The sequence below is a fragment of the Chanodichthys erythropterus genome, chromosome 9, assembly GCF_024489055.1.
Source record: "Chanodichthys erythropterus isolate Z2021 chromosome 9, ASM2448905v1, whole genome shotgun sequence".
NCBI classification, from domain to species: Eukaryota; Metazoa; Chordata; class Actinopteri; order Cypriniformes; family Xenocyprididae; genus Chanodichthys; species Chanodichthys erythropterus.
Window position 1 is genome coordinate 27,725,944 of NC_090229.1, and position 25,782 is coordinate 27,751,725.

At 37.4% G+C, this 25,782-nt stretch overlaps 1 protein-coding gene across 2 annotated transcripts in view; it reads right to left on the minus strand.

The window, feature by feature from the left end:
- slc15a4 (solute carrier family 15 member 4) overlaps positions 1-25,782 on the minus strand; it is a 73,334-nt gene that overhangs the window by 15,818 nt on the left and 31,734 nt on the right. Inside the window, exons 7-8 of one of the 2 annotated variants that reach the window (XM_067395196.1) lie at positions 20,148-20,306; positions 8,052-8,210 (exon numbers count right to left, since the gene is read on the minus strand). In XM_067395196.1, coding sequence (XP_067251297.1) covers positions 8,052-8,210; positions 20,148-20,306 — 318 coding nt within the window. Of the gene's footprint in view, positions 1-8,051; positions 8,211-16,509; positions 17,284-20,147; positions 20,307-25,782 lie in introns of those variants that run through there. The other variant, XM_067395197.1, reaches the window with a different exon arrangement.

The window sequence follows — 25,782 nt, forward strand, 5'->3', positions numbered from 1 at the left end:
AAACATTTGATTGGTAGTGTATATAAGTTCTTTGTTAACTGACTTGAGGCCAAGGTACAGAATAAAGCTGACACAAACATGTTTCACTATCATCTTGTTCGCACTCATATTCCTTTGTACGCACTCCTTTGAAAGACACCTTTCTTTCCTTTTGTCATATTCAGTGAACACACTTTCTCCTTCCCTGAGACTCTTGGCCTCGATTAAAACATTGACATTTCTGTAAGTGGCAGATACAGATTCTAGACCAGGAAGAGAGGGTCATGTCTGCAGGCCCTGTGGTTCTTTGCATGTTTTTACGCTGACCTGAGATCTGACAGACTCGCACATCGAGGTTCACCTCATGGAAAAAAAAAAAAAAAAAAAAAACGAAGGAGCTCCCTGGGTGTCCAGAGAAAAGATTTGAAAGAATTCATTTTACCAATACCGTGAGGCAAAGCTGTGCCTGGTGACACCTGCAGTCATAAAGGATGAGAGTAAAATGTCTTTGAAAATACTTATCAAAGCCTGCATCATCGGTTGGAAAAAAGTAATAAAACTTCTGGGAAATGGAGCAAAAGTCCTGTTATAGAAGTTTGTTGAAAAGGGCACATCTACAACACAACATTTTGTAACTTTTTAACTACATGTAGAGCAAAATCCCAGTCGACACTTCTGTTGTCAAATCACACAATACAAGAATGAAAAAAATGCATCTGCATTAATAAAGAACTAGATTTTTACATTTTTTTAAAGAAAAGGAAATTAGTAGTGTTGTAGTGATTGCCAGTGCAAAACTTTCGACTACCTGGGAATAGTGATAGATTTGAAAATTTAGGAATATTTTGAATATTTATTATTGAATATATACTGTTTTTTTTTTTTTTTTTTTTTTTTACACTCACAAATTTATATCCCACAATTGTATAAACTCTCAATTACAAGAAAAAAGTCAGAATTGTGAGATAAAAATGTTAAATGTTTAAATGTCATTTCATGCTGTAAATGTAGGTCTAATACATTATGCCCCCTATGAACTGCATATAGTATTATGTACTGTAGATCTGTTGCTTACATCAAATTCATGCTTTAATAGTAGACTAATCATTGAAGGTTCCATTAGTCCAGTCTATCAGTTTAATAGCTTGCAACCATAAATGTCTGCGTTTGGCTTAAAAGGTCACCTTCGATGATGATATTTCGTAAAAATGAAGATCATGGGTGCGTCTCAGTCAGCTCCCTAGTTCAATAGTCAGGGTACAAATCAGGGAGTTGGCCATTTTAATGGCGGTCTCAATCACATGAATCCTTCCAGGGCACTGAAATGTTCACTCCCCAAAGAGTCTCACAATGCACTGAAAACCAGGGAGCATCGATGATTACTATGCTCCCTTAATGGAAGGTTCAAGACAGGCAATGAACATAACCTAGCTAACATTTATAATTTATTTATTTATAAAAAGCAAATAATTTATCATAATGTACTTAAAATAACATTACAAGTAATGTCAGAAAGATATCAGCTCTGCTGTTGTTCATAATACCAGTAGTGATGTTGTACATCGAGGACATTGTCATGTCGCCAGAAAAAGAGTCATAAGTGTCCCAATGTGTGGTGAGCCAGTGTCCTTTACTCTCCTTACCATTGCCCGAATTTGTGTACATGATATACTGATTCACAAGTTTGGGATCTAGAGAGCTGATTGAGACACACCACATCTCTTTTTTTTTTTTACATTCTGATTCTGACATCCAAAAGGCACAACAAGACATTTGTTTCTCTTATTCCGTGTATCTAGCCCATTTTCCTTCACTTTTAGATATAAATAGGTTTACATCAACTAGACATTATCAAAAATGAATAGGTGGTTTACATGAATGGCTAGTTGATTCATTGGTCTTTAGGAAGTCTTCTATTGTTATGCTGGTTTCAGGTTCACTTGGCCACAATCAGATTGGGTTTCTTAAAGGAATTTTACATAAGATGCAAGAAGGAGAACAACAGAATTGGACAGAACTGAAGGGTCTTGAGATGTGTTTTTAAAAAAGTTATTTTAGCTTTACATTTATAAAAAAAAAAAAAAAAAAAAAAAAAAAAAACAGTACACATGGCCAAAGACACTTAAAGAAAGCAGAACAAGTTGTGCTGCATGAAAAATGCATGAATCAAAAAAATAAAACATCTTGGAATTGTCTTATCATGCAAACTGTCTAACAGCTAGAACTGTGTCAGTATAGTATGTAAAGTACCAACGTTACAAAAAATAAAGAAAAAAAAAAAACACTGATGAAAGAAAGTGGAGGGTGCCTTTCCTTTGCCTGCACCATTCCAAATAAAGCAAAGGATTAGCATGGATGTGCGTCGAGCTGCAGATTTACACCTGCTAGCCTATGTGGACCATAGAAGCTCTCTGGTGATCAGTGTGATAAGTGATCCAGTAACGCTGTCTGAGTGGTAGCCAATAGCTCTGTGGGCCGACTGCCTCCACTTTTACAAAGGTTATCATCAAGTGTTGTAAGATTTTAAGTAAGAGAGCGTGCCAAACTCACCCTTGGAAGCAACCTGAGAGGTAAGTTTGATCTGCTAAATGGTGTTCTGGGAAGAAGCTCAAATTTGTGAAAATAAGTGCTAGAGAGTGTGTTACAGAGCTGAATGCTGGGTAATCAGGCCCTGCAGCTAGTGATTAATACCTGGGCGTCCGATCCTATAAAAGTTGGAGTCTGTATATGCATCCGCAGGCGCGCCACAGGCTTGGATAGCGTCTATATGTACATACACTTTGAAAGTTCTCTACTCAACGCTGCATAATTCCCCCTCTCTCTTCATTTCCTGCAGAGTCCAACACCACAGGAAACGGGGAGAGAGAACAGTAATGGAGTAACCAGCAGAGATAAAGAATAACATTATGCTGCTGGCCAAAAATAAAAAAAACAACAACGTGAAACCCGGACCGATGCTTCCTGTTGTTTAGACACAAAGTCATCCTGGGCATCTAATTCAGATTTTACAAGTGTGTGATGGTCTGCAGGTGTCTTTTCTTCTTCAGTTTGGGGAAGAGAGAACAGATAGAAAGAATTTGATTATGGTGGAGTCTAGCAGCTAACGCACAGGCTGGATAGCCGTGCTGACTATAGGACTTTTCACACTGCGCTTAACCCCGTTACTGTTGTTCTAAACACTGCTTTTAACCCTGGGTAGAGAAACATTTTACACATGTAATTTAGAAGGTGGGTAGCACTGATTTTTGCTTGGGGTTATGAAACCCTGCTTCGGAGCAGAGTTAGCGCCACTTTTGCTGTGTTAACCCTATTGCAGTGGCAAAAGTGTAATGTTTTCGAAACAATGTGGTGTTAGAATATTTCGGCTAGATGCTTAGCAACAGACACCCAATCGTCAGAGAAGTCATAGAAACACAGCCTGTTGTATAAACAGCAGTATCAGCGTTTTAAGGGGGAGAATTGTAAAATGGTTACAGAAAATGCGTCAATTGGAGTTGAGAAGTTTTATTTTTCACAAAAAACTTGATAGTACAGGGCAATATATAATACGAGAATGCATAATGCTAGAGCCTTTATTTACACAGGTCGAGTGCTGCATTCATCTAATCAATGACACACTATCCACAAATATGAAAATAAGAATGTTGACCCATGGTTTAAGAATGTACACCTAGGATTATTTGTTTACCCAGTATGAGCAGTGTGAAACATGAAACAAGTTGAACCCAGGATTAAGTTTACCCTGGTATTAGAATTACCCAGGGTTAAAGGATTAGTCCACTTTGAAATTAAAATTTCCTGATAATTTACTCACCCCCATGTCATCCAAGTATTCCATGTCCATCTTTCTTCAGTCAAAAAGAAATTAAGATTTTTCATGAAAACATTCCAGGATTATTCTCCTTATAGTGGACTTCAATTGGCCCCAAACGGTTGAAGGTCAAAAGTACAGTTTCAGTGCAGCTTCAAAGGGCTTTAAATGATACCAGACGAGGAATAAGTGTCTTATCTAGCGAAATGATCTGTCATTTTCGAAAAATAAATTCCATTCCATTCCACCTTCACATCCTCACATCACTTCAGTCCTCTCTCTACTCTAAATATAAGTGTCTACAAAGAGAAAAAAATAATATCACCGTGTAATATACAGTAATTGATATTTAGGCCTGTGGTGCTCAATTGGACATTGCAGGTTTGACTCTGACTGCATCATATCCCAGTTTTGTTCCTCCTACTATTTCTCATAACTGTCCTCTTTCTACAATCACAAAAAGTGGCAAAACCGAAAATAATGCCAATGGGTTCTATAATTTATATTAAAGCATGTGGTGCTCTGGACATTTTAGACTAGAGCCTAACGTGTTATATTCCGATTCTGCCATTTCCATTTCTCCATTTACAGTAATTTCCTGTCCTCTCTCTTGTCTCTATAACCCCCAAAAGTGGCAAAAAGGTCTGTGGTGCTCAAATGGACATTGCTGGTTCAGGTCTTGCAGGAAAGAATAGAGTCTGAAGGAACACCTCTCTTCATATAATTTCCTGTTCTCTCACTAATAACCACTAAGAGTGGTGAATAGGAAAAAAGAAAAAAAGCAATGCAAGTGTGAGTGTGAATGTGAGTCTCAAAATGTCAAAATGTTACTTCCAACAGCAACTTACAGTAGTATCTCAAATATGGTCTGTATGACGGTCAAGCCCATATTCTCTTACCAGTAACCATAGCGACAATGACCAAAGTAATATCTAAGATAGCATCCATAAAACTGAAAAGTCACTTTTGATATAAGAGTCCAATTGTGTCATGAGTTCATCTGTCAAATCTTCATTAACTGACAACAGCTTTTATATCTGGGAGGAGAGCACCCAGAACACAAAACTGATGGGAGCAGCTGCGGTGGAGAATAGTGACAAGATCTAAATCCTTCAAATGACACACAGTTACTGAAAGCGACACCACACACGAAGATCCGCAACACATGGTAGACACACATTTGTGCAGCACAGAACAGCTCTCTCACACTGTGTGATATGACAGAAAACAAGTTGTCCAGTGTGGTTCCGTTCACACAGTGGGTTTTTGGAGTTGTACTGCAAGTCCTGAAAATGTGCAGGCGTAAATTCAGATATAGACGGTGCTTGAAAAATAGAAGCGCTGGTACTCCCGATGCTCAGTTCAAAACAAGCTCCTAAAGAAGGGAAGGCACGGCAGGCGTCTGTACATGCAACGTGTCGGAAGTAAAACTGGTGTTTCACTAAAGGTAAAAATAGACAAGTGCTGGTACTGTGTACCGGCGCATACCAGCCCATTTCAAGCACTGGCTATAGAATGTTGTTGTCATTACAATAAATAACTGAACTGTGTGTGAATGTAAACATATTAAGGACCTAAATACAGGACTCACAACCGTATTCTGCTGCTGTATGAATGTGGCCATTAGCTACATCCACGGCATGTCGTAATTATTGTAATTCTGAGATTCCAACTTGTAAAAAACATCCACGTCCTTGTTGTACACTGGGAATTTTCTGAGAGCTCCGACTTAATAATAATAATAATAATAATTTCTGACATTTATATAACACTTTTCCGGGTACTCAAAGTGCTTTACATATGGAAGGGGGAATATCCTCAACCACAACCAATGTGCACCATCCACCTGGATGATGCAACGGCAGCCAGAAGCCCACCGCACACCAGCTAATTGGTGGAGAGGAGACAGAGTGATGAAGCCAATCAGTATATGTAGATGATTAGGAGGCCATGATGGACAGAGGCCAATGGGCAAATTTGGTCAGGATGTCGGGGTTACACCCCTACTCTTTTCAAAGGACATCCTGGGATTTTTAACGACCACAGAGAGTCAGGACCTCAGTTTAACGTCTCATCCAAAGGACGGTGCTTCTTGACAGTATAGTGTCCCCATCATTAGGACCCACACAGACCACAAGGTGAGTACCCCCTGCTGGCCTCACTAATACCTCTTCCAGCAGCAACTTAGTTTTCCCAGGAGGTCTCCCATCCAGGTACTAACCAGGCTCAGCCCTGCTTAGCTTCAATGAGCCACAGTGTGATATGGCTGCTGACTTGTTCCATGTGACTGTGGCAGATTCATTTGGGCATTGATAGTGTTGCCATAGAAACGCATAATGCCCAGTCTGAGGATGTGAACAGCTCAGAGTAGAATGTCACATGTTGTCATCTCGAAATTACGATAATTACGACATGGCATGAATGCACCACTTATTCATATTAAAGCATGTGGCACTCATAAGGACATTGCAGGTTTGAATCTGACTGTTCTTTCACAGTTAGTTCTGTTTCTTCAACTTCTCATCGTTTCCTCTCTCTACTATAACTGTCGTGAGAAAAAGAAAAAATAGCAATGTGTCATTTAATTCATATTAAAGCCCACTCTAATATCTCAGTGATGCTTGCCAAACAAAAAGAGCAAAGAGGGACAGATTTGAAGTACATGCACTCTCACTGCTGCCATTAGCAGAAATGCCTCACACCTGTCTGGGTGTTCTGTATTAATTGGTGCTGAAGTAGTTTGTGGGTAAATTGTTCATTTGCCTCAGATACACAGAATCGGTGGGAGTACATCTGGACCATTGAACTGTCATTGCGATGGAAATCACATCCATCTACTGTCTCCTTTGTGCTATTCATCGTCCTCGCGGTGACAGATTTACAAACCGATTCTGGTGTAAGCCTGACATGACCATCAATTAGCATGCACATTCATAATACCAGACCTGGCACTTAGGTATGGCTTTCTTTCTCTACTTCGGAGTTTACTTTACTCAAATGTGCCAAGACAACATAAAACTGCATGTAACATGCAACACGTAACATAATGTGACACATTTATGAGTGAAATAGACTATTCAGTGGAAAATGTAGGACAGGACTTGATTTACTTCATCTGGATTTGACTGGATGCTGAAAAGAGGGTGGGAGTGAAACATATTATTGATTGATATTTCTTGTTCACCTTTCAGAGGTACTATATAGTTACATTTTGATGAAAGATTATGAAAACAATTTTTCTACAAAATAACAACATGTATTGACGATGAATGCACAGCAAAACTAGGGACATTCATTTAAAAAAAATCATGGGTCCAACAATTTTCATTTCATCTCCATGCATGATAAAGTTTCAGAATTTAAAACCAATTTGAAGATGGAAACTGGTCCAATACAGAGAAATCGTAATCTTGAAGTAGCATTATGGCAGGCTAAGCAATATTTTCAGTTAATAATGTATGTCACTGTATATATATCACAATAACTGCTGTGTGAACTAGTTTAGGATGGCCTTCTAAAAAGATGGAAGCAGAAATAAACTGATACTCTGTATCTGATTCCCCTACACACTCCTACTAATGAATATGCTCAAGCCTTTGTATGTGGACACGCACTCATAAAACACACACCATCCATCAAGCACATGTGCTCACCTCGTCACTTCATCTCTGACACAACTGTGAGCTGAAAGGTACGACCTCTCTTCCTTTTGGCATAATTACAATAAATCACATTTACACAGAATGCTGATCAGGGACCATCTTTCATCATCGATTTCATTCATCAAGATGGAACATAAAAGTCATTGATTTTCAGGATATTTAGCTTACAAATGATGATTGCATCAAAGCCGTGTCCCTTAAAAATCCAAGCTGCTGAAATAGGACTTTATATTGACTTTAATTTTGTTTATACTGAGCTAAGTATATTTTCTATACCCTCTAACCCTTTCACAAACCTTTCTGCATTTTACATTTTCATTAAGTCATAATTAAGTATGCTTATCAAGCCCTTTTCCTCACAGGTCCTCACAATGTAGCTAATTTTAGGTTTAACGATCATTATAGGAACATTTGGTCCCCTCGATGCAGGGAAAGCCTGACCCACACATACTCACATTTATATTCATGCACACACTCATTCCAGCAGACACACTATTCAAAAGCTAGGCAAGCTACATCTGTTTCATCCCAGACCTTATGCTGTGCAGTGCTATTCACATATCTTGTTCTACATTCTAATGCCCTCACACAAGTCTTACCGAAGTCTTTATGCGAGGACATCCAGCCGATGGCTTTGAGAGAGACGATAGCAAGAAGTCCAGATCCCACAAAGGAGCCGATGCCAGAGAAGAAGAAGAACAGGCCCATTATAGCGCTCTGCATGGAGCGTGGGGCTGCAGAGTAGGCGAACTCCAGACCTACAAACACAGAAATCAATGATGAAAGTCTGAAGTTTGCAAAAAGTGCCATTTATTCTCATATACTTTCTATACTGTGTCAATCTGCAGGCAAACAGTTCTGACTTTTAAGACATGATCTATAATGAGCCTTATTTGCATAGATAGGATGAGTTTTTGCATTAAAAGAGTATGTGCATGTATTACTTAAAAAAAGAGAAAGAAATGAATTATAAATGGTTTGAATTTATTTTTATTTTTTATTTGTTGCTGCTACTGCTGCTGCAGAGCAAGTACAGGAACTTGATACTGTCAATACATATACAACTGTGAAAATGTAAGACAAACTGCTTCTGCAACAATTATCATACAAAAAAATTAATAAAAAAATATCCGTAGCAAATCTATGAAGGTGGCGCTGGGGAAGGTGGAGTGTTTCAGAAGAAATCTGAACATACAGTGCAAACTGCTATAGTGAATGATAACCAGCTATTTAAATGTTAAACAGCAAGCTTATTGGCTTCATATGTGACAGGAACCAACCAGCTTATGCCCTTAATGATTTAAATATCGTCAGGTTGTGTTAAGGACCCATCAGCCAGTGCCATCTAGAGTTTAATGATAGAATTGGTATCATATTGGCATATAAAGACATTTTTTTTATTATTATTATTTCATCTATGTTGCAATATTTGCACTGGATAAAGAAAAGCCTATAGCCCATTATAATTCTCTGCAAAACTCTATAAATGTTTTTTTTTTTTTTTTTTTTTTTTATTAATTTATTTTTTTTTTTATTTTATTTTAAAAGCTATTTAAAGGGTTAGTTCACCCAAAAATGAAAATTCTGTCATTAATTTCTCACGTTCCTCACCTGTTTTTTCCAGAAAGTTACTAAAGATGTATTTAAAATAGTTCATGTGACTTCAGTGGTCAGTGACTACAGTTAACAAATCGAATCAGTGGTTCGGAGCATGTATCAAACTGCTAAAGTCACGCCTCCCAGTGGTGAACCATTGAAATTTCTAAACACTTATGACATAACGAAGCCTCGTTTACTGTTTGATACCTGCTCCGAACCACTGATTCAAAATAAAAGATTTGTTAAGCTTCAAAGCTTTATGAAGCAGTGTTTTGAAATCGCCCATTACTAGATCTTGTTGAATAAAGTCGTTTTTTTTTTTTTTAAATAAATAAATAAGACTTTAGAAGCTTTCTGGGCATTGAAAGTATTCATTATCTTGCTGGCAATGGAGGCCTCACTGAGCCATCAGATTTTATGAAAAATATCTTAATTTGTGTTCTGAAGATGAACGAAGGTCTTACAAGTTTGGACCAACATGAGGGCGAGTAATTAATGACTGAATTTTCCTTTTTGGGTGAACTAACCCTTTAAAAGGTGCATTTAAAAAATAGTTAATGTACTATTTTATTTCTATATTTAAAAGTTTTTTTAATGTCTATTGTAAAATATTTTTACATAAGTCTATTTATTTGTCAGTTTGTGATTTATTTACATGCTTACTTTTAAATAAATAAACTGATCATTTATTCCAGCATTCCTACATCATCAACATCCCATTACAAAATAGACAAGAAACGTGTTCAGAGAAATCAGCCAAAAATTGGTATTTAATCGCAAAAACATGTCTGGAGGTGACTGTGTGTCCATACATCTGCAGCACTCATAAAGGTCTGTCAGCAGAATGACTCAGAAACACCTACTCAACTGCCAAAATCAGCACACATCCCTAAATATTTACTGAAAGAGACAGAAAAAGAAAGAGAGAGAGATAAAAAGGAAAGTAGTATATACAGAGGATGCTGAGTGGTGGAAAGAAAAGATGAAATAGTTCAGGAAAGTCAGAGAATGTAGAAAGGACGCTGAAGTAGAGAAAGAGAAGATCAAATCTCTTTTAACCCTGAGTGGTGGCTGCCTGCTGGCTGACATTGATAATTTCATGGCACCTCACACTTGTCATTTTTAAAATTATGGCTTGTGGGCACAACTGTCAGACTCGTTTACTGAGCCTGGTTAGGCCATGAATCTTCTCTGATAGATGGACAGATAGCAAGAGAGTGAGAGCACAGGAGTAAAACAGCTAAAAAGAAAAGGGAGGGATTCCACCAAACGGAGCAAAAGAGATCATCTAATCCCGTCCCACAATCCCACGCTCATGCTGCTCTGAAACAAATGCACATTAGGAGACATGGAGGCAGGAGGGGCAGAGAGAAAGAGAGAGATGAAGGAATGCGGCTGCTCTATTACAGTGTTTATAGCTGTCTGCAGGCATGGTTGACCTTTTCTAAGTGCTGTTTGTGTCATGGAGGCTGTGTCTGACGACAGCGATCAGATGTTTGAAAAGCTCTGGGCTCAAGAAACACTTAAAACAACACTAACTGTTCAAAATCAATCAAGACTATGAAAATGCCATGAGCTTTTTTTTTTTTTTTTTTTTTTTTTATAAAATGGTTTTATTTACATTAATGGGTTACATACTAAAATGAACTGGAATTGATTTTAACATGACTCGTGTGAACGATACCTAATGCATTGACCTCTATGGAGTAACAAACACCAATGGCATCACCTACTGTTAAATATTATTGAAAGAAGTATTTTGTGCTCAACAAGGCTAGCTTAATTAAACAGGGCAAATTAGCGTGAAACCGCAATCCCATAAAAGCGGAAAGTTCTGCGGGAAAGTTCTGTATATATACACACTGGTGAGCCAAAACATTATCACCAGTCACAGGTGAAGCAAGTATTGTTGATAATGTTTATAGCATTTTAAAATTGCCACTTTTTGGGGTTGAGCAAAAACGTGCTGTTTCAGTGTGTGCCCTTTAAATGCAAATGAGCTGCTTGCACTCAGCCTAAGAGGGTGGAGCTACAAGATCTAGCTAGATTAGATAAGCAAATAAATCAGTTGTCATAATCAATGTGTTGGGTGCAGGAGAAATGGGCAGGAATAAAGATCTGGGGCCGTATTCACAAAACATTTTATTTTACCACTAGAGTTTTCCTAAATGGCAGTAAAAGTTCTTAGCTAAGACTTTTCTCTTAAAACCTATTCACAAAGCTGCTGAGAACAACTTTTACTAAGGAATAAAGAGAAGTCTTAAGCTAAGAGTAAGGGCGGGTTAACCTCCTTGCTATGGACTATGCCCACAGTGATTGGCTGATGGGGGAGGAGTCTCTGTCAGCAATTTAATCATAGAAATATTGTAGAATGAGGTGTCACATTGCCATTTACAAATACAGGTTTAAAAATCAAAATGTTGCCATATTCAATTAAAGGTTTTAAAATGTAGGCTAAGTGTCCACCTCTTACATGTTTGCATCTTGAGAGATTGCACAATTCAAGTGACAAATTATGTTTTATATACAAAATTTTGGAGGAGCACATTCAAATGATCTAATCAGCTTGAATGGAGGTATATAAACACAGATGAGAGCCGACTCACATAGTAACCTTGACAGTTTTCGGGATCCCTCCGCCAACTAGTTCCTCATTCCCGGCTGGCTAGGGATACAAGGAAAATTTTGGGCAAAATTCCAAGCTCTGAGCCCTCGATCCGCTTGGACAGCACGTCCACGTATAATGTAATGTAATGTAATGTAATGTAATGTAATTTTTATTGATTTTTATTTTTTATTTATTATTTTACTCTATTTGTGAAAACAACTGCCTGGTAAATCAGACATTATTATTTATTTGTTTAAAGATTTATTTTTGCCGTTTTATCATAGATTTAAATCTATAAATCAAATCACGTATTGCATTTATGAAGAAAAGTTTAGCACCCAAGGCTCTATCACTATTACCTCAATGGCGTACAGTGTCTTTGGGTGGATTGCTAAGGCGGATTGGCACCAACAATCATTTTAGGACTGTTTTTGATTTTGTCTTAGTGACTTAGGAGTCCTCTTGACTACTCCTAGCATTTCACAGATTTAGGAGCTAGTTTTAGCGTTAAAATGCTTTGTGAAATACTCAGAGCAAAAATATAGGAGTCCTAAAACGAGGACTGACACACCCATTATGTTTAAGAGTTTCCCCCTCAGCAAGTTAGGAGCTACTTTTAGCTGTCAGATGTTTTGTGAATACGGCCCCTAAGCATCTTTGACAAGGTCCAAATTGTTATGGCAAGGCAACTGGGTCAGAGTACCTTTGAAACAGCAAGGCTTATGGGTTGTTCCCAGTCAGCAATGGTGAGAATTTACCAACAGTGGTCTGGGGAGGGACAAACCACATCCCAACGAGTGCCCAAGGCTTATCCTTGCATGAGCACAACAAAGGCTACCCCGTCTGGTCTGAGCCAAAAGAAAGTCTACTGTGGCTCAAGTCACACAAAATGGTAATGATGGTTATGGGAGGAATGTGTCACTCTGATGAGAGTGCCTATGATGACCTACAATGGGCATGCGAGCATTGGAACTTAACCTTGTAGCAGTGGAAAAGGTCCCCTGGTCTTCTTTTACGTCACATGGACAGCTATGTATGTGTGCAACGTTTACTTGATGGCACCAGGATAAGGGACAAGTCGGTGGATGGAGTGTGATGCTCTGGGCAAGGTTCTGCTGGGAAGCCCTGTGTCCGGCCATTCACGTGGTCGTAAATTTTACACATGCCAACTACCTAAACATTGTTGCAGACCTGGTGTAAGTGGCCACTTTCAGCAAGATAATGCACCCTATCAGGAATGGCTTGCGGAACATGATGAAGAGCTCAAGGTGTTGCTCCAGTCTTCAAATTCCCCATATCTCAATCCAATTGAGCATCTGTGGAATGTCATGGCAACTAACAAATTCGATCCACAATGACTCCACCTCACAACCTACAGGGCTTGAAGGATCTGCTGCACAACGTCTTGGTGCCAGATACAACAGGACACCTTCAGGGGTCTTATAGAGTCAATGCCAAAGCGGGTCGGTGCTGTTTAGGCAGCACGTGAAGGACCAAGAGCATATCAGGCAGGTGGTCATAATATTTTGGCTAATCGGTGTATGCATATGTGGTGCTCAGTTCAAATAATTTCAGCTTTGACCCTGTTTGCCTTGACCTTTAAATGTTTACTCTTTAGTTTGTTTTCACTATTTTCATTGTTTCCTGCATACATTGCCACTTTCTTGGTACCTTATAATCCTGCCTTTCCATGATGCAAGTTGACTAACCTGATTAATAAATGATCTCTACTGCAAAAGCTTTGCTTTGGTTAAGTAGCAGAGTGAATGTAAGGGTTAAGAGCGGGAAAAAAAGGAAATCCATAAGGTGCCTCAATGTCATGAGCATGGAAACAAGAGTCTAATGACAAGACCATCCACAATATCATGCAAGAAGAAAAATAAAATATAAAACCTGACCTTTTCTAACTTCAAAGCTGAATTATTCAAAAACCAAGAAAAGAAGTTTAACTTGAAATATTCTGGTTTTATTTCTCCCCTTGCAGAGTCAGGCAGTGGGTGATTTTTCTTTCTCAGAAAGAACATTAGCCTTTAACATTTTTTGGAGAGAACGATATATAATTAAAATCCCCAGTGGAGAAAAAAAAAAAAAAAAAAAAATCAGGTTTTAGGTCTGTCCCCTCAATCTGAGTCCACACATATAGTATCTCCCGCAGGTGGTGTGTGTGTGTGTGTGTGTGTGTGTGTGTGTGTGTGTGTGTGTGTGTGTGTGTGTGTGTGTGTGTGTGTGTGTACGTGCAAGTGTTCGTCTACCAAAATGTGAAAAATCAGAATCAACTCAGCTTCCGCTGTCATCCGGCAGCCCACGACAAAGTGAGCTGGCAGTGGAGTCCATTAAAAAGGATTTATTCAAACAGAATAGGGCCAGAGGAGGGAACTTTCCAGAGACATTTGTCACATTTCTTGTCATCCAATTTCCTGGAGGTTCCCCAGGGGTAAGGATGGAGCATTGAGACTTTATTTTAAGGGTCCTTCGTGCTATCAGGAGGCATTTGCATTTCATGGGAGGGCTAGGACACTGGAGACCTGGGGTGAGATGGAGAGAGTTGACTACGAAAGTGTGTCAGCACACCGCCGCACAGACATGAAGTTATCAGACACAAACCTGTGTTTAGCTGCTGTTGCAGTCATATTAAATCTTAGTCTGGCTGCCCCAAGGAATTGAGGGCCCCCCCCCCCCCCCAAGATGTTGTTTCCTAACTGATGGATAAATGTCCTGCAGCTGAGCTTCTGGATAATCTTCTGAATTAGCATGTTAGAGCTCTGCTCCATCCGAGCAATTTTCATTCAAGATATATTCCTGAAATTTGCACGGAATAATCATATGCACAACTACATCGTGCAATTTTATGGATGTTCGTAGAATGATTTGCACTGCGTCAAACCATCTCTGGCCTTGGCCATCTTCCCAATCATGTTCAAATATAAAAGGATTATTCAAGAAAATGAGAAAAGCAAAATTTATCTTCATTTCAGCGGGTGACATGCTATTCAGCGTCTTTAATCTTAATATTTTTGATGCAGTCTTCGCACCTCTCCAATTTCTCTATCATTTCACAGCTGTCTGTGATCAGGAAGCGGCGGGCTGCCTCTTGTATTGATTCTCATAGCTTGATGGCTCTCTTCAGGTTTAAAAAGCGCCTGTGCAGATAGGGTCTTATAGCTTTCCACAATACTCGAACCCCTGGAGACGTGATGGAGGAGCGGAAGATTACACTTAGCCTTCCCCATCTCCCCATTCTGCTGGAAATTCAATCAGGGGCCGCTACATCCACCATGGACATATTATTCCATCGGCGCTGAGCCTTTTTTCTTTCAATTTTTTCGGGTCCGCAGATAAAAAAATGAAATGAAGATGTTAACTGTTAGGGACAGCCACTATCCCCACAAGAAAGTAGAAGAAAGAAAAAAGGAAAAACAAAAGATGTCGCTTGTTTCTTTTGGAGTGGGCTGTGGTGTTAACAAAAAAAAAAAAAAAAAAAGGATAAAATGCTGCTTTTAACTTGTGTTCCTGCTTGAAATCATGTTCAAGAGAAGTGTGCAGTGAGGGGGAAAAAATGTTTCTAAGAACAAGGGTCTCAAAGGGGAGAAGTTTCCTTTGGGTGTAAAAAGTACAAAACAGACAGGTACTTAATTTAGGCTACATTCATTACATCGGTGTTTGGGATTGGCAACCTGCCAAATGAAAAAAAAGAATGTCAAAAAAAGAAAAATATTTTAAAAATCAAGTTATTAGAATGATGCTGGTTTCATATGGTTTAAAAAAAAAAAAAAAAAAAAAAAAAAAAAAACTTTTATACAACTTTTATATTCCTTTTAAGAGAAATTTAAATGTAATTATTCAAAAAATGTCATGTGATGTAACAAAAACGTTTTTTTTTTTTTTTTTTTTTCTTCCCGGGATTGTTTAAAACTGTTTTGCTGGTCTAGAATTTCATAAAAGAAACATTACATTAACACTGACAACAATTACAGTACCATTAAATGAATACTACATTCAAATCAATAACATATTAACACTGGCACTGCAAAACAACCATCATATAAACACTAAATTACCATCATGCAAACATTACACGGAAAATTGTCACTACCTTAGAATTAGAGAAACATTAGAATAACTTACAACCTTACATTCGATCTTGTCCTCTCTTGGTTGTATTGTTGTTGCACTTAGTTCTGTTTCCTTTTTATGATTCAGTATCTTTTACTTTTTTGTTTTGGTTTTTGAATCCTACACAACTATTTTCCGAGTTCCCACCATTTAACTTTAATTTTTATTATTTATTTATTTATTTTTTTGGTAAAAACAACATTGCACCAGGAATTATATATTAATTTTTGGAGAGTCGCACCACATGATATTATACAATCTTACTACTATTATACAATCAAACTAACCTTGCCTTGCCATAAAAAGGTCAAATTATCTGATATTTAACAGACTAAATTATTGAATAATTAGATCCAGACTAGTGTTAATTTTGTCACCTATTTTTAATTTAGTCTTAGTCTTGTGCCAAATGTCCTTGTTAGTCAAGTTTTAGTCGACTTAACGTCTCATCATTTTAGTCTAGTTTTAGTCAAAAGAAAACAAGGTATCTTAGTCAAGTTTTAGTCGACTAAAAGTCTTTTAATTTTAGTCTAGTTTTAGTCAAAAAATTGTAGTCTTTTTTTTAAAATAACACATTATTACTGAGATTATTACTGAAACATTTCAGTAAAAAAAAGTGTTTCACATATCTCAAACATTGGTTAAATGTCATAATTACCTGACAAAAAACACACTTGTTGAAAGATTTTTGTTGAATGCAAATGTTAAACATGTCTGGTTTTCAATTTCTGATTTAGGAGACACATTCACAAATGATTAACCTGTTATGAAGAGTATTTTATTTTAACCAAAACAATTCAAAAGCTAGCATGTCGTTGTCGCTTATCACCTGTGTTCGCTTTGGGTGTTGTGTGTTCAGCAGTTTCGTGTTGCAGCCACAGGCGTATAAAACCTGTAAAGCCTCGTTTACACTGCACACGTGTAATCACCCTGTGTAAACTCCCGCTCATAATTTTACATCACTAGAAACTGACGACAAGAGATTCGAAGTTGAAAAACTTGAAATTTCTTTGAGTTGACATCGCGCAGAGGACGGAACAACACCTAGCCGGAGCCGTAACGAGCCGCACACGCATGCAGTGTAAACAAGGCTTCAACGAGGCTTAACTTGAGCAACAGCGCGAAGCCGCGAACTCGTTCTGAATATTTTAAAGGCTTAACAGCTGTAGACGAAAATGAAGAGAGATTTTATCTTAGTTTTTATTTTATACAAAACATTTTCGTCTCGTCTTTTTTCGTCAACAATAATGCATGTTAATTTAGACTTAGTCAGCGTTTTTGGACAGTGGTGCAGTCTTGTCATCGTCTCGTCTTAGTCATGAAAAAAAAAGGTGGTTGACGAACATATTTCGTCTAGTCTCGTCTGACGAAATTAACACTAATCCAGACAAAAAAACAAAAAACAAAACAAAAAAAAACAAAAAAAAAAAAACACAGGACTGGACTGGAAACGTTTTCTGCTGCCAATATCTTCTTTTAAAAGACCGTGAAAGTCCTTGTAGTCATCCTGACTGAAAGAAAACAAAAAAAAAAGAAAAAGAAAAACACTGTGTTTTGAAGGTCCATAAGCTATGAGCAACAATCTGATTTAAAACACCTCTTCTAAGGGGGTAGAGGAGAAATCCAGTAATCAGTACTGTGCTCTCTTCAATTCAGAATGAAGGGAGAGTGTTTTCCCCTGCCTTTGCCAAATGCTACTTGTTAATCTTGTTGGTTCATAAAGGCTAAGAGGCGGGACGTGCAGCCTTTGATTTACTCTGTGCGTGAAATGGGTGTGAAATTACCGGTGTGGCATGTGTCTAAGAAGAAAACAAGCATATTTGAACATGACCTTGGAAGAGAGGCTGAAGAGTTGAAAAGAACACAGCAATGTGTTTGGGGAGAGAGAAACACTGCTAACCTGTGTGAGCTCTATCTGTGAATGAATGATACTTGTGAACTGGTTCTTTTTAAATTAATAGTTCACCCAAAAATGGAAGTTCTGTCATTAATTACTCACCCTCATGTCGTTCCAAACCCACAAGGCTTTCGTTCATCTTCAAAACACAAATGAAGATATTTTTGATAAAATCTGAGAGATTTTTGTCACTTCATTGACAACTTTGCAACCATCACTTTGGTGCTTTACAAAGTTCATAAAGAGATCGTAAAACTAATCCATTTGAATTGAGTGTTTTAGTCCAAATTTTCTGAAGAGACAATTGCTTTACAGTATATATGATGAACAGATTGAATTTAGGCTTTTATTCACTTTTTTTTATAGTACAAGGATCTCTTATATGTCAAAAGATCAAGGTTGAATACGGAAGGTGTAGGATGTAGCGTAAGCATTACACTTTCTTTGTAAGTTGAATACAGAAGGCGGTCTGACGGCTAATAAGCTAGTTATTTACTTCACAACATGTTAAATATATATAATTTTCTTACACAAACACATCACTTTGCTTCAGAAGACCTTTATTAACCCCCCCGGAGCTGTGTGAAGTACGTTTATGATGGATGGATGCACTTTTTGAGTTTCAGAAAGGTGGTTTCCGTGCACTACCATCATAAAGCTTTGGAGCATCAGGGTGATTATTAATATAACTCTGTATTCGTGTGAAAGAAAGTCACATAGACATCTAGGATGGCTTGAGGGTGAGTAAATCATGGGGTAATTTTCATTTTAAAGTGAACTAATCCTTTAATGCAATGCATTTACTGCTTCAGATGCGGCCATTCTAATAATGGACAAAATACGACATTTGCTGGTCAAAATCCTTTTAACCATTTGAGCTTGATTCTCATAAAATGTTAATAATATAATGACACATGCAAGTGTCTGACCACATATAAAGTCAAAATATCAACTATGACCACAAACTGTTCTGTTTTTTCAATTTCCTGAAAAGAATGGTTTTGGACATACAAGGTTTCTGCCAGAAAGTGACGATACACACATATATATCTATATATATATCTATATCTATATATCTATATCTATATCTATATATATATATATATATATATATATATATATATATATATATATCTATATCTATATATATATCTATATATATATCTATATCTATATATATATATATATATCTATATCTATATATATATCTATATATATATCTATATCTATATATATATATCTATATATATCTATATCTATATATCTATATATATCTATATATATCTATATATATCTATATCTATATATCTCTATATATCTATATATATCTATATATATCTATATATATATATATATATATATATATATATATATATATATATATATATATATATATATATATATATATATATATATATATATATATATATATATCTATATATCTATATATATATATTATATAAAATCTTCATGGAATCATTAAGTAACTGGATTTGTTAAGTGAAACCCAAATGAAATTCCTTACAGTTCTAATCATGACAGAAATTGCTGTAATTACTGTAGATCTCAGCAGTGAAGGTGGTAATAGGAACCGCTCCCACACAGTTTTTTTTTCTTACAAACGCTGTGTTAGGGGATTTAGTTTCCTTTCATCTATTGTCTCATTAATCTCAAGCCCACTTGCTAGAGACTTTCTTGATATTTTCTTAGTGTATTCCAGCAGGAGCGAGATGTTTTCCCTGGCCGTCTTAACTGCGCAACTGCAATAATGTATCGCCAAGCCCCGATCGATCGGTCCTGATTGATACAGCCATGGATTCCTTAGCAAGCAATTTCAGCAACGGCTCAGACAAGAGCTACTACACAAAGGCAAGGCAGAGAAGAGTTTACTGCAGTTTTTAAAAGGACACGCATTGATTAGCATGGTCATTAGGACAGATGAATGATCCTACGGAAAAACTCTACAGTGCACAGAAGAGGACGAGAACTGGAAGGACACAAAAACACACTTACTTAAATCAAGCTTAAAACAATGCTGTTTATATACTCATCCAAAAAATTATTGATTATATGCATCTAAATTAATGAGAAAATAAATTCTACAATCAGAATCAGAGGTGTTTCTCATCATGGTCCTTGTCTCACAAATGTCTTTCCAGGCTCACTCACCTCATGAACCACTAAAAGTTAAAAGGGCCATTTCATGGAAAACATCCGTTTTAAAACATCGATTATATTTATGTATGAAATACTGCTGCAAAAACGAGTCATCAAATCATACTGACATCAGAATTATGAACATATTAAAGTTCTCATGAGGGAGACAGCTTATAAAATCATACTAAGTGTTAGGGTTAGGGGATAGAATATACAGTCTGTACACTATAAAAATCATTGTCTATGGAATATAGCCATAAAACATGAAAACCCAACGTGTGTGTGTGTGTGTTCAGAAGAGTTTTGCAAAGGACCACCTACCTGCAATACTAGCAAAGATTTCGCTGACACCAATGAGGACGTATTGAGGCACTTGCCACCATATGGGTAGATCGGCTGCATAGTATATAACTCCACCGAGTGACTGCGGGATGGGATCTCGTGTGTGGATGATATCCAGCCTCTTTGTCTCTAAGATGCCTGAAAGTAGCAAGAAAGAGACTATAAGATGAAAATGACTAATAAATACCACAAAACATTTCAGAACCATATGGTATGGATATCATGGATATCACAGTTACATAAAAAAGTATGGGAACCACTTGCAGAATCTGTGAAAATGTGAATAATTTTAACAAAATAAGAGAGATCATACAAAACGCATGTTTTTTTTTGTTTTTTTTTTTATTTAGTACTGTCCTGAGTATGTTTACTGTACATATAGTCCACAAGACAAAAAAAAAAAAAAAAAAAAAGCTGAATTTATTAACATAACCCCGTTCAAAAGTTTGGGAACCATTGGTTCTTAATACTGTGTGTGGATACCTGGATGATCTACGATATAATGTTGTTGTTTTTTTTTTTTTGTGATGGTTGTTCATGAGTCCCTTGTTTGTTCAGAAAAATCCACCAGGTCCTGCAGATTCTTCAGTTTTTAAGGATTTTTTGAACCCTTTCCAGCAGTGACTGTATGATTTTGAGATCCATCTTTTCACACTGAGGACAATTGAGGGACTCAACTGTTAAAAAAGGGTTCAAACATTCACTGACGCTCCAGAAAGAAATATGCTGCATTAAGGTGAAAATGTATGAACAGGATGAAGATGTCCAAATTTTTATTGCCGGAAGACAAATTAAGTACTAAGAAAGTGTAAACTGGCATCACATCAGTTAGGGTTTTTTTTGCAAGGTGAATAGGGTTGAATAAGCATTTTGAACTGCGTGAGTTTTACACTTTAAAAACAGCATGAGTCTTGCGGAAGAATATTGTAGCCGGAGCTACTTCTCTCTGTTTTTGTCTATGTAAGTCACGCAGTGACTACGAACTGCAGCTGCTGATACAACGCCATTCTGTTGCGCACGCGTGAATTATCATGCACTCGCATAAAAGCTACCACATCAAATTTTTGCTCGCACATTCTCAAAAAATGGTTGCAACCAGTCTGGAGCCCTGTGCTAGATCAGATACACGTGTGCACGTCTGGAGGGAAAGTGCATGTAATAGTGAATGAAAAAAGTATGAACAGTCCATTAATGGATTAAGTGTCAGGTCAATGCCAGCGCTTCACACAGGTCACAAACAGCTTATCTCCCACACATAAAAACATGTCGCTCACACAAAATTATACCAGGCCAGGTTTAGCAGGTAATTGGAATGGAGCAGAGATTGTCAGTCTGGTCTATCTAGAAGCTTGATCCAATAATAACAATGTTGCAGGTGCTATTCAGATAACTCCTCGTGGGATCCCCAATCACACAGATATGCACACATTTCCATTTGTGAAATGGTATGACCTTGTATTTTATATGCTTAAAATAGCAAAGTGTGATGCATATATAGCATGCCACTAACACAAAGTGCTTCAGTTAACAAAACAGTAACTTTTTTTTCCCTCTCTTCCCTCTCATCTTTCATCCCCCCTCCACCCCTCATCCAAACACCAGAAGCGTTCCGCTCTCATCTGTGGTTGTGGCTTCAGATTTAGATCGGAATACAAATGATGCCTAGAATAAAACACTCTTTGGCTAAAAGTGTGACCCGCTGCAGATTACAGTCCTCACTTCTGCACTTCCAAGAGATTCTAAACCCAGATTGAAAAAAATAATAATTAATAAATCAAAAAAATCTACTTTTATTTCTATGAAAATTTAACAGAAGTGGAACTGCCCCAAGGCATCGTCTGCTGTGTGGCAGTAGCGTGTGTTTGCAGCTTTGTTGTCGGCACAGCTTGCTGTGGAAATGGCTGCTTCCTGAGTGCAGGACAACAAGTGTGTCCAGGTGTGTGGGCATCATCTGTGCCTGCGGGTAAGGCTGGCTTCAGAGCTATGCCACTGCCAAGCACCCATCTGTTTGGAAAACGTTGTGTAAATGTTGTGTGGAGGTTCTGGCATTGGTATTTTAAAACCCACCTAAGCCCTGCTGGGTTCAGCTACTGGGTAGAGACACAGATTAAAAGTGCTTCAATACACTTGAGTAAAGAGGCACAGGCCTTGTGTGATAGCACATAAATGTACACACATGAATCTGTGCTCAGTGGCAAAACCACTGAAGTAAAAGGCCTATGTTTCTTTTTTTTCCCTCAGTGAATATCCTATTAGACTTGGAATTACTTTTGCTCATCACTTTACATACTAGACCTAGCCTGACAAAAAATGACTGTGCTACACCTGTTTGAAGTCGACAGAGTCAGAAAAGTCAATTTTGAGAAAAATCTGCACACAAATGCTCACAAAGAAGACTGCTGGACAGCACTCGTTTGTTTGCCTGAGTCATGTAAGTACTAAAAATATACTCGCACCTCGGCTCAGGCTTTTATGACACAAGATTAACGTAAACACAGCCCACTGCGAACACCCTTGTAATTCGCTTCAATCTTTTCAAACCTTATGAATGATTATTATCATAATTTTTTTTTTTTTTTTTTTACAAATATTTTGATTATACAGTGTTTGATATCATTTGATATGTAATCCTCAAAACTTTCTCACTTCTGTTTTTCCTGTGTAGCTCAATGTGTTTGTTACTCACACCCTGACGAAGGCAATACCAGCCCCAACGCATAGATGTGCAGTCTGTATGTGTCACCTGTTTTAAGAATAAGCCAAGATGAAATTTGATTCGAGTGCCTTGTATTATCCACTAGTTTGCAAGTTTCATTTTCCCTTGCATCCAAAGAGCACAGAGATGGAACTTACACCCCATGCAGCATTTCTCTGGCATTGCTTTTCTTTATGAATGATTATTTTAGGTTCAAGTGGTGTGTGTAAAGGAACTGGAAGAGTGTTTCTGAAGCAGTGCCATCTGCTGTTAAAAACTAAGCTCAGAATCGTTTTGAGAAAATATCAGAAAATATCAGAATCGTTCCAGATTCTTTGTATTGCGAATCGAGAAATGATGTATTGTCCCAGCCTACTCAGAGTATTGTAGGACATTACAAAACAGTATGCAATAATAACATTCAGTGTATATAATAATTTTAATAACAACAAAAATGGAATTACTTTTCCCTATTCCCTAAGCTCATCCCTGCACCTATCCCTAACCATATTTAACCTGCTAATCAGTAAAGGTGTCCTCGAGGGATTAGAAAGGGAGCCACGAAGAATGGGATCGGAAAAAGTTGTCTTCGAAGTTCGGTCGGTTGTGTCAAATGTTAAATCCTTACTCTCCCCACTGCTCCTATTACAGCTGGCAAAACAGGCTTTTAATAAAGCTTGGCTACCTATGGTGTTTTTTTGTTTGTTTGTTTTTTTAATCTGTGCTATCTGATAAAACAAAGGAAAAAGGCTGTTATCATCCCACCAGTGTGCTATGGATATACTCAACCAGAGTCAAATACCGCCTTGCTTTAGTATGAAATACTTCTTGGCAAACTTTTAGTCATAATGGTGTCAACATGTATAGTTCCCAAGAGCAAGAATTTAAGAAGTAAAAATTTAGTGCGAGTGAGTTACTTTCGGTTTCCAGGATCCAGCTCATTGTAGACAGTGGCTAAGGGCTGCAAATAATCTTAAATACGGAGAGAATGCCATGACAGGAAGTCTAAAAAAATATTTTTTGTAGTCCACATTTCATACTGGATGACTACAAACAATTTTATTCCAAATGGAGGGGAACAACTGAAAGAAACTGCAATTCTATCAGTTCCGCTTTCTTTTGTAATTGTGTCTGGCTCAACAGGACAATGGTGAGTGGAGTTAATGTAAATAGCTTTGCCAACAAAGGGCTATTTGCACTTTGTTTAAAGGGGCTATGTGTAAGACTTTTACTTTAACAAAGCATAAAAATACCCCAATATATTTGCAGATATTTAGGAAACATGCTAAGTTCACCTACTTGTTTCTCTGAAAAACAATGCTACAGCCAGATATTCTACTTTGAAATGTGCGTTCAATGTCGGAATGTCTGTCTTTGTTTTGGTCTGTTCAAAACCGTGTGCTGCCAGTTTATCCAATAGTATTTTGACATCACAGGTTGCCAGTTGGCAGAAAACACCGCGTACTGCAGCCATGGAAACCAGCAAACAAACTGCCTCTGCATCCATCTAAATATCTCTATAAATGACAGCATATTAAAACACAGATAAATCAACTCATCAGCTTACAGTGTGTAAGTCTCCTCAGCTTTCATTGTCAATTGCGCACTCTCTTGTCCTTTGCCCCGCCCCCTCGTTCAAAGATGCGGGTGGCCAACAATATTTTGAATTTGGAGTGCAGTACCCATTTCGACCACTGGGTGTCATTCCTACATAGAGCACCTTTAAATAGATACTCCAGAAAATTCTACCAAAAACAGTACAAAAGACACAATAATTTAATGTTTTTACTAATTAAATTTGTTGTCCCATATATCAGTACTCATTTTCAGCTTAATGACTGCAACATGCTCAAAAAAAGTTGGGACAAGGGCAATGGAAGACTGGGTAATGTAAGATTGAGGAATGTTCAGAAACACCCGTTTAGAAAATTCTACAAGTAAATATGTATAGAATAAAATGGGCATTCTTGACATGCTCTGCAGTATACAAACAACAATGGTTCAAGGTTCAAACTTCAAACCATTCAAAATGTTGAATGGTTCAAACTTCGAAAAAATGGGTGATCAAAATCTCTCAACAAATTATAATTTAAAACTCAGGGATTTCACCATCTACCGTTCATAATGTTACAAAATATTCACACAATCCAGACAGAAAGGAATCCAGAAGAAGAATGCCCATACTTTCAAGCCCTCAGATCGGAAAACAGAGTGGGGGGAAAGTATTGGTAAATCTGAGACAGACTTGCTGCAAAGACAAAAGGTGTGATGAGGTCTGACATGACAACATTTAAATTACTTTATGAAATAATAAACATTTTCCCAATCTATGCCCTCAATTGTATGTCACATTACAAACAAAAAATAAATACCTTTCAAGAGACACAACTCTTTGTTGTTCGTGCTGCCGAGGTTTTATTCCGAGCAATGTGTCACAAATCTCTTTCAGAGATTCAGATAAAAGTTGCAATTATTTGTCATTATTTGTTGGTATTTCATTTCATGCACATCCTTGACTCTCTGAATAATTTCCTGCAATTTACCTTTATGTTGTATGTGCCAACAGGTGACATTTGCGTGTGTTTGCGAATATTACTGTACTCTAGAAAGTGAAACCGAGCATGGCTGAGAAAGAAAGAAAAAGAAGAGCGAAGGGGTATAGAAAATAAAGAACTGTGTGATTACTATACTTTTGGTATTAATGAAGGGCACAAAAAGACTAATTTCCCAAGATATCTCATCTATATAATAAGTCTCATTAGTGGGACTCACTATGGCACAGGCACACACTCACCACTCCATGTATCTTAATACACACAAGTCTCTAAGTTCTCTCTCAGACACATACACACTTTTACAGAATCCTTTCACACACAGTAAGCATCCTTAAACCATGCTTGTATCAGGTAGCAGTTTATT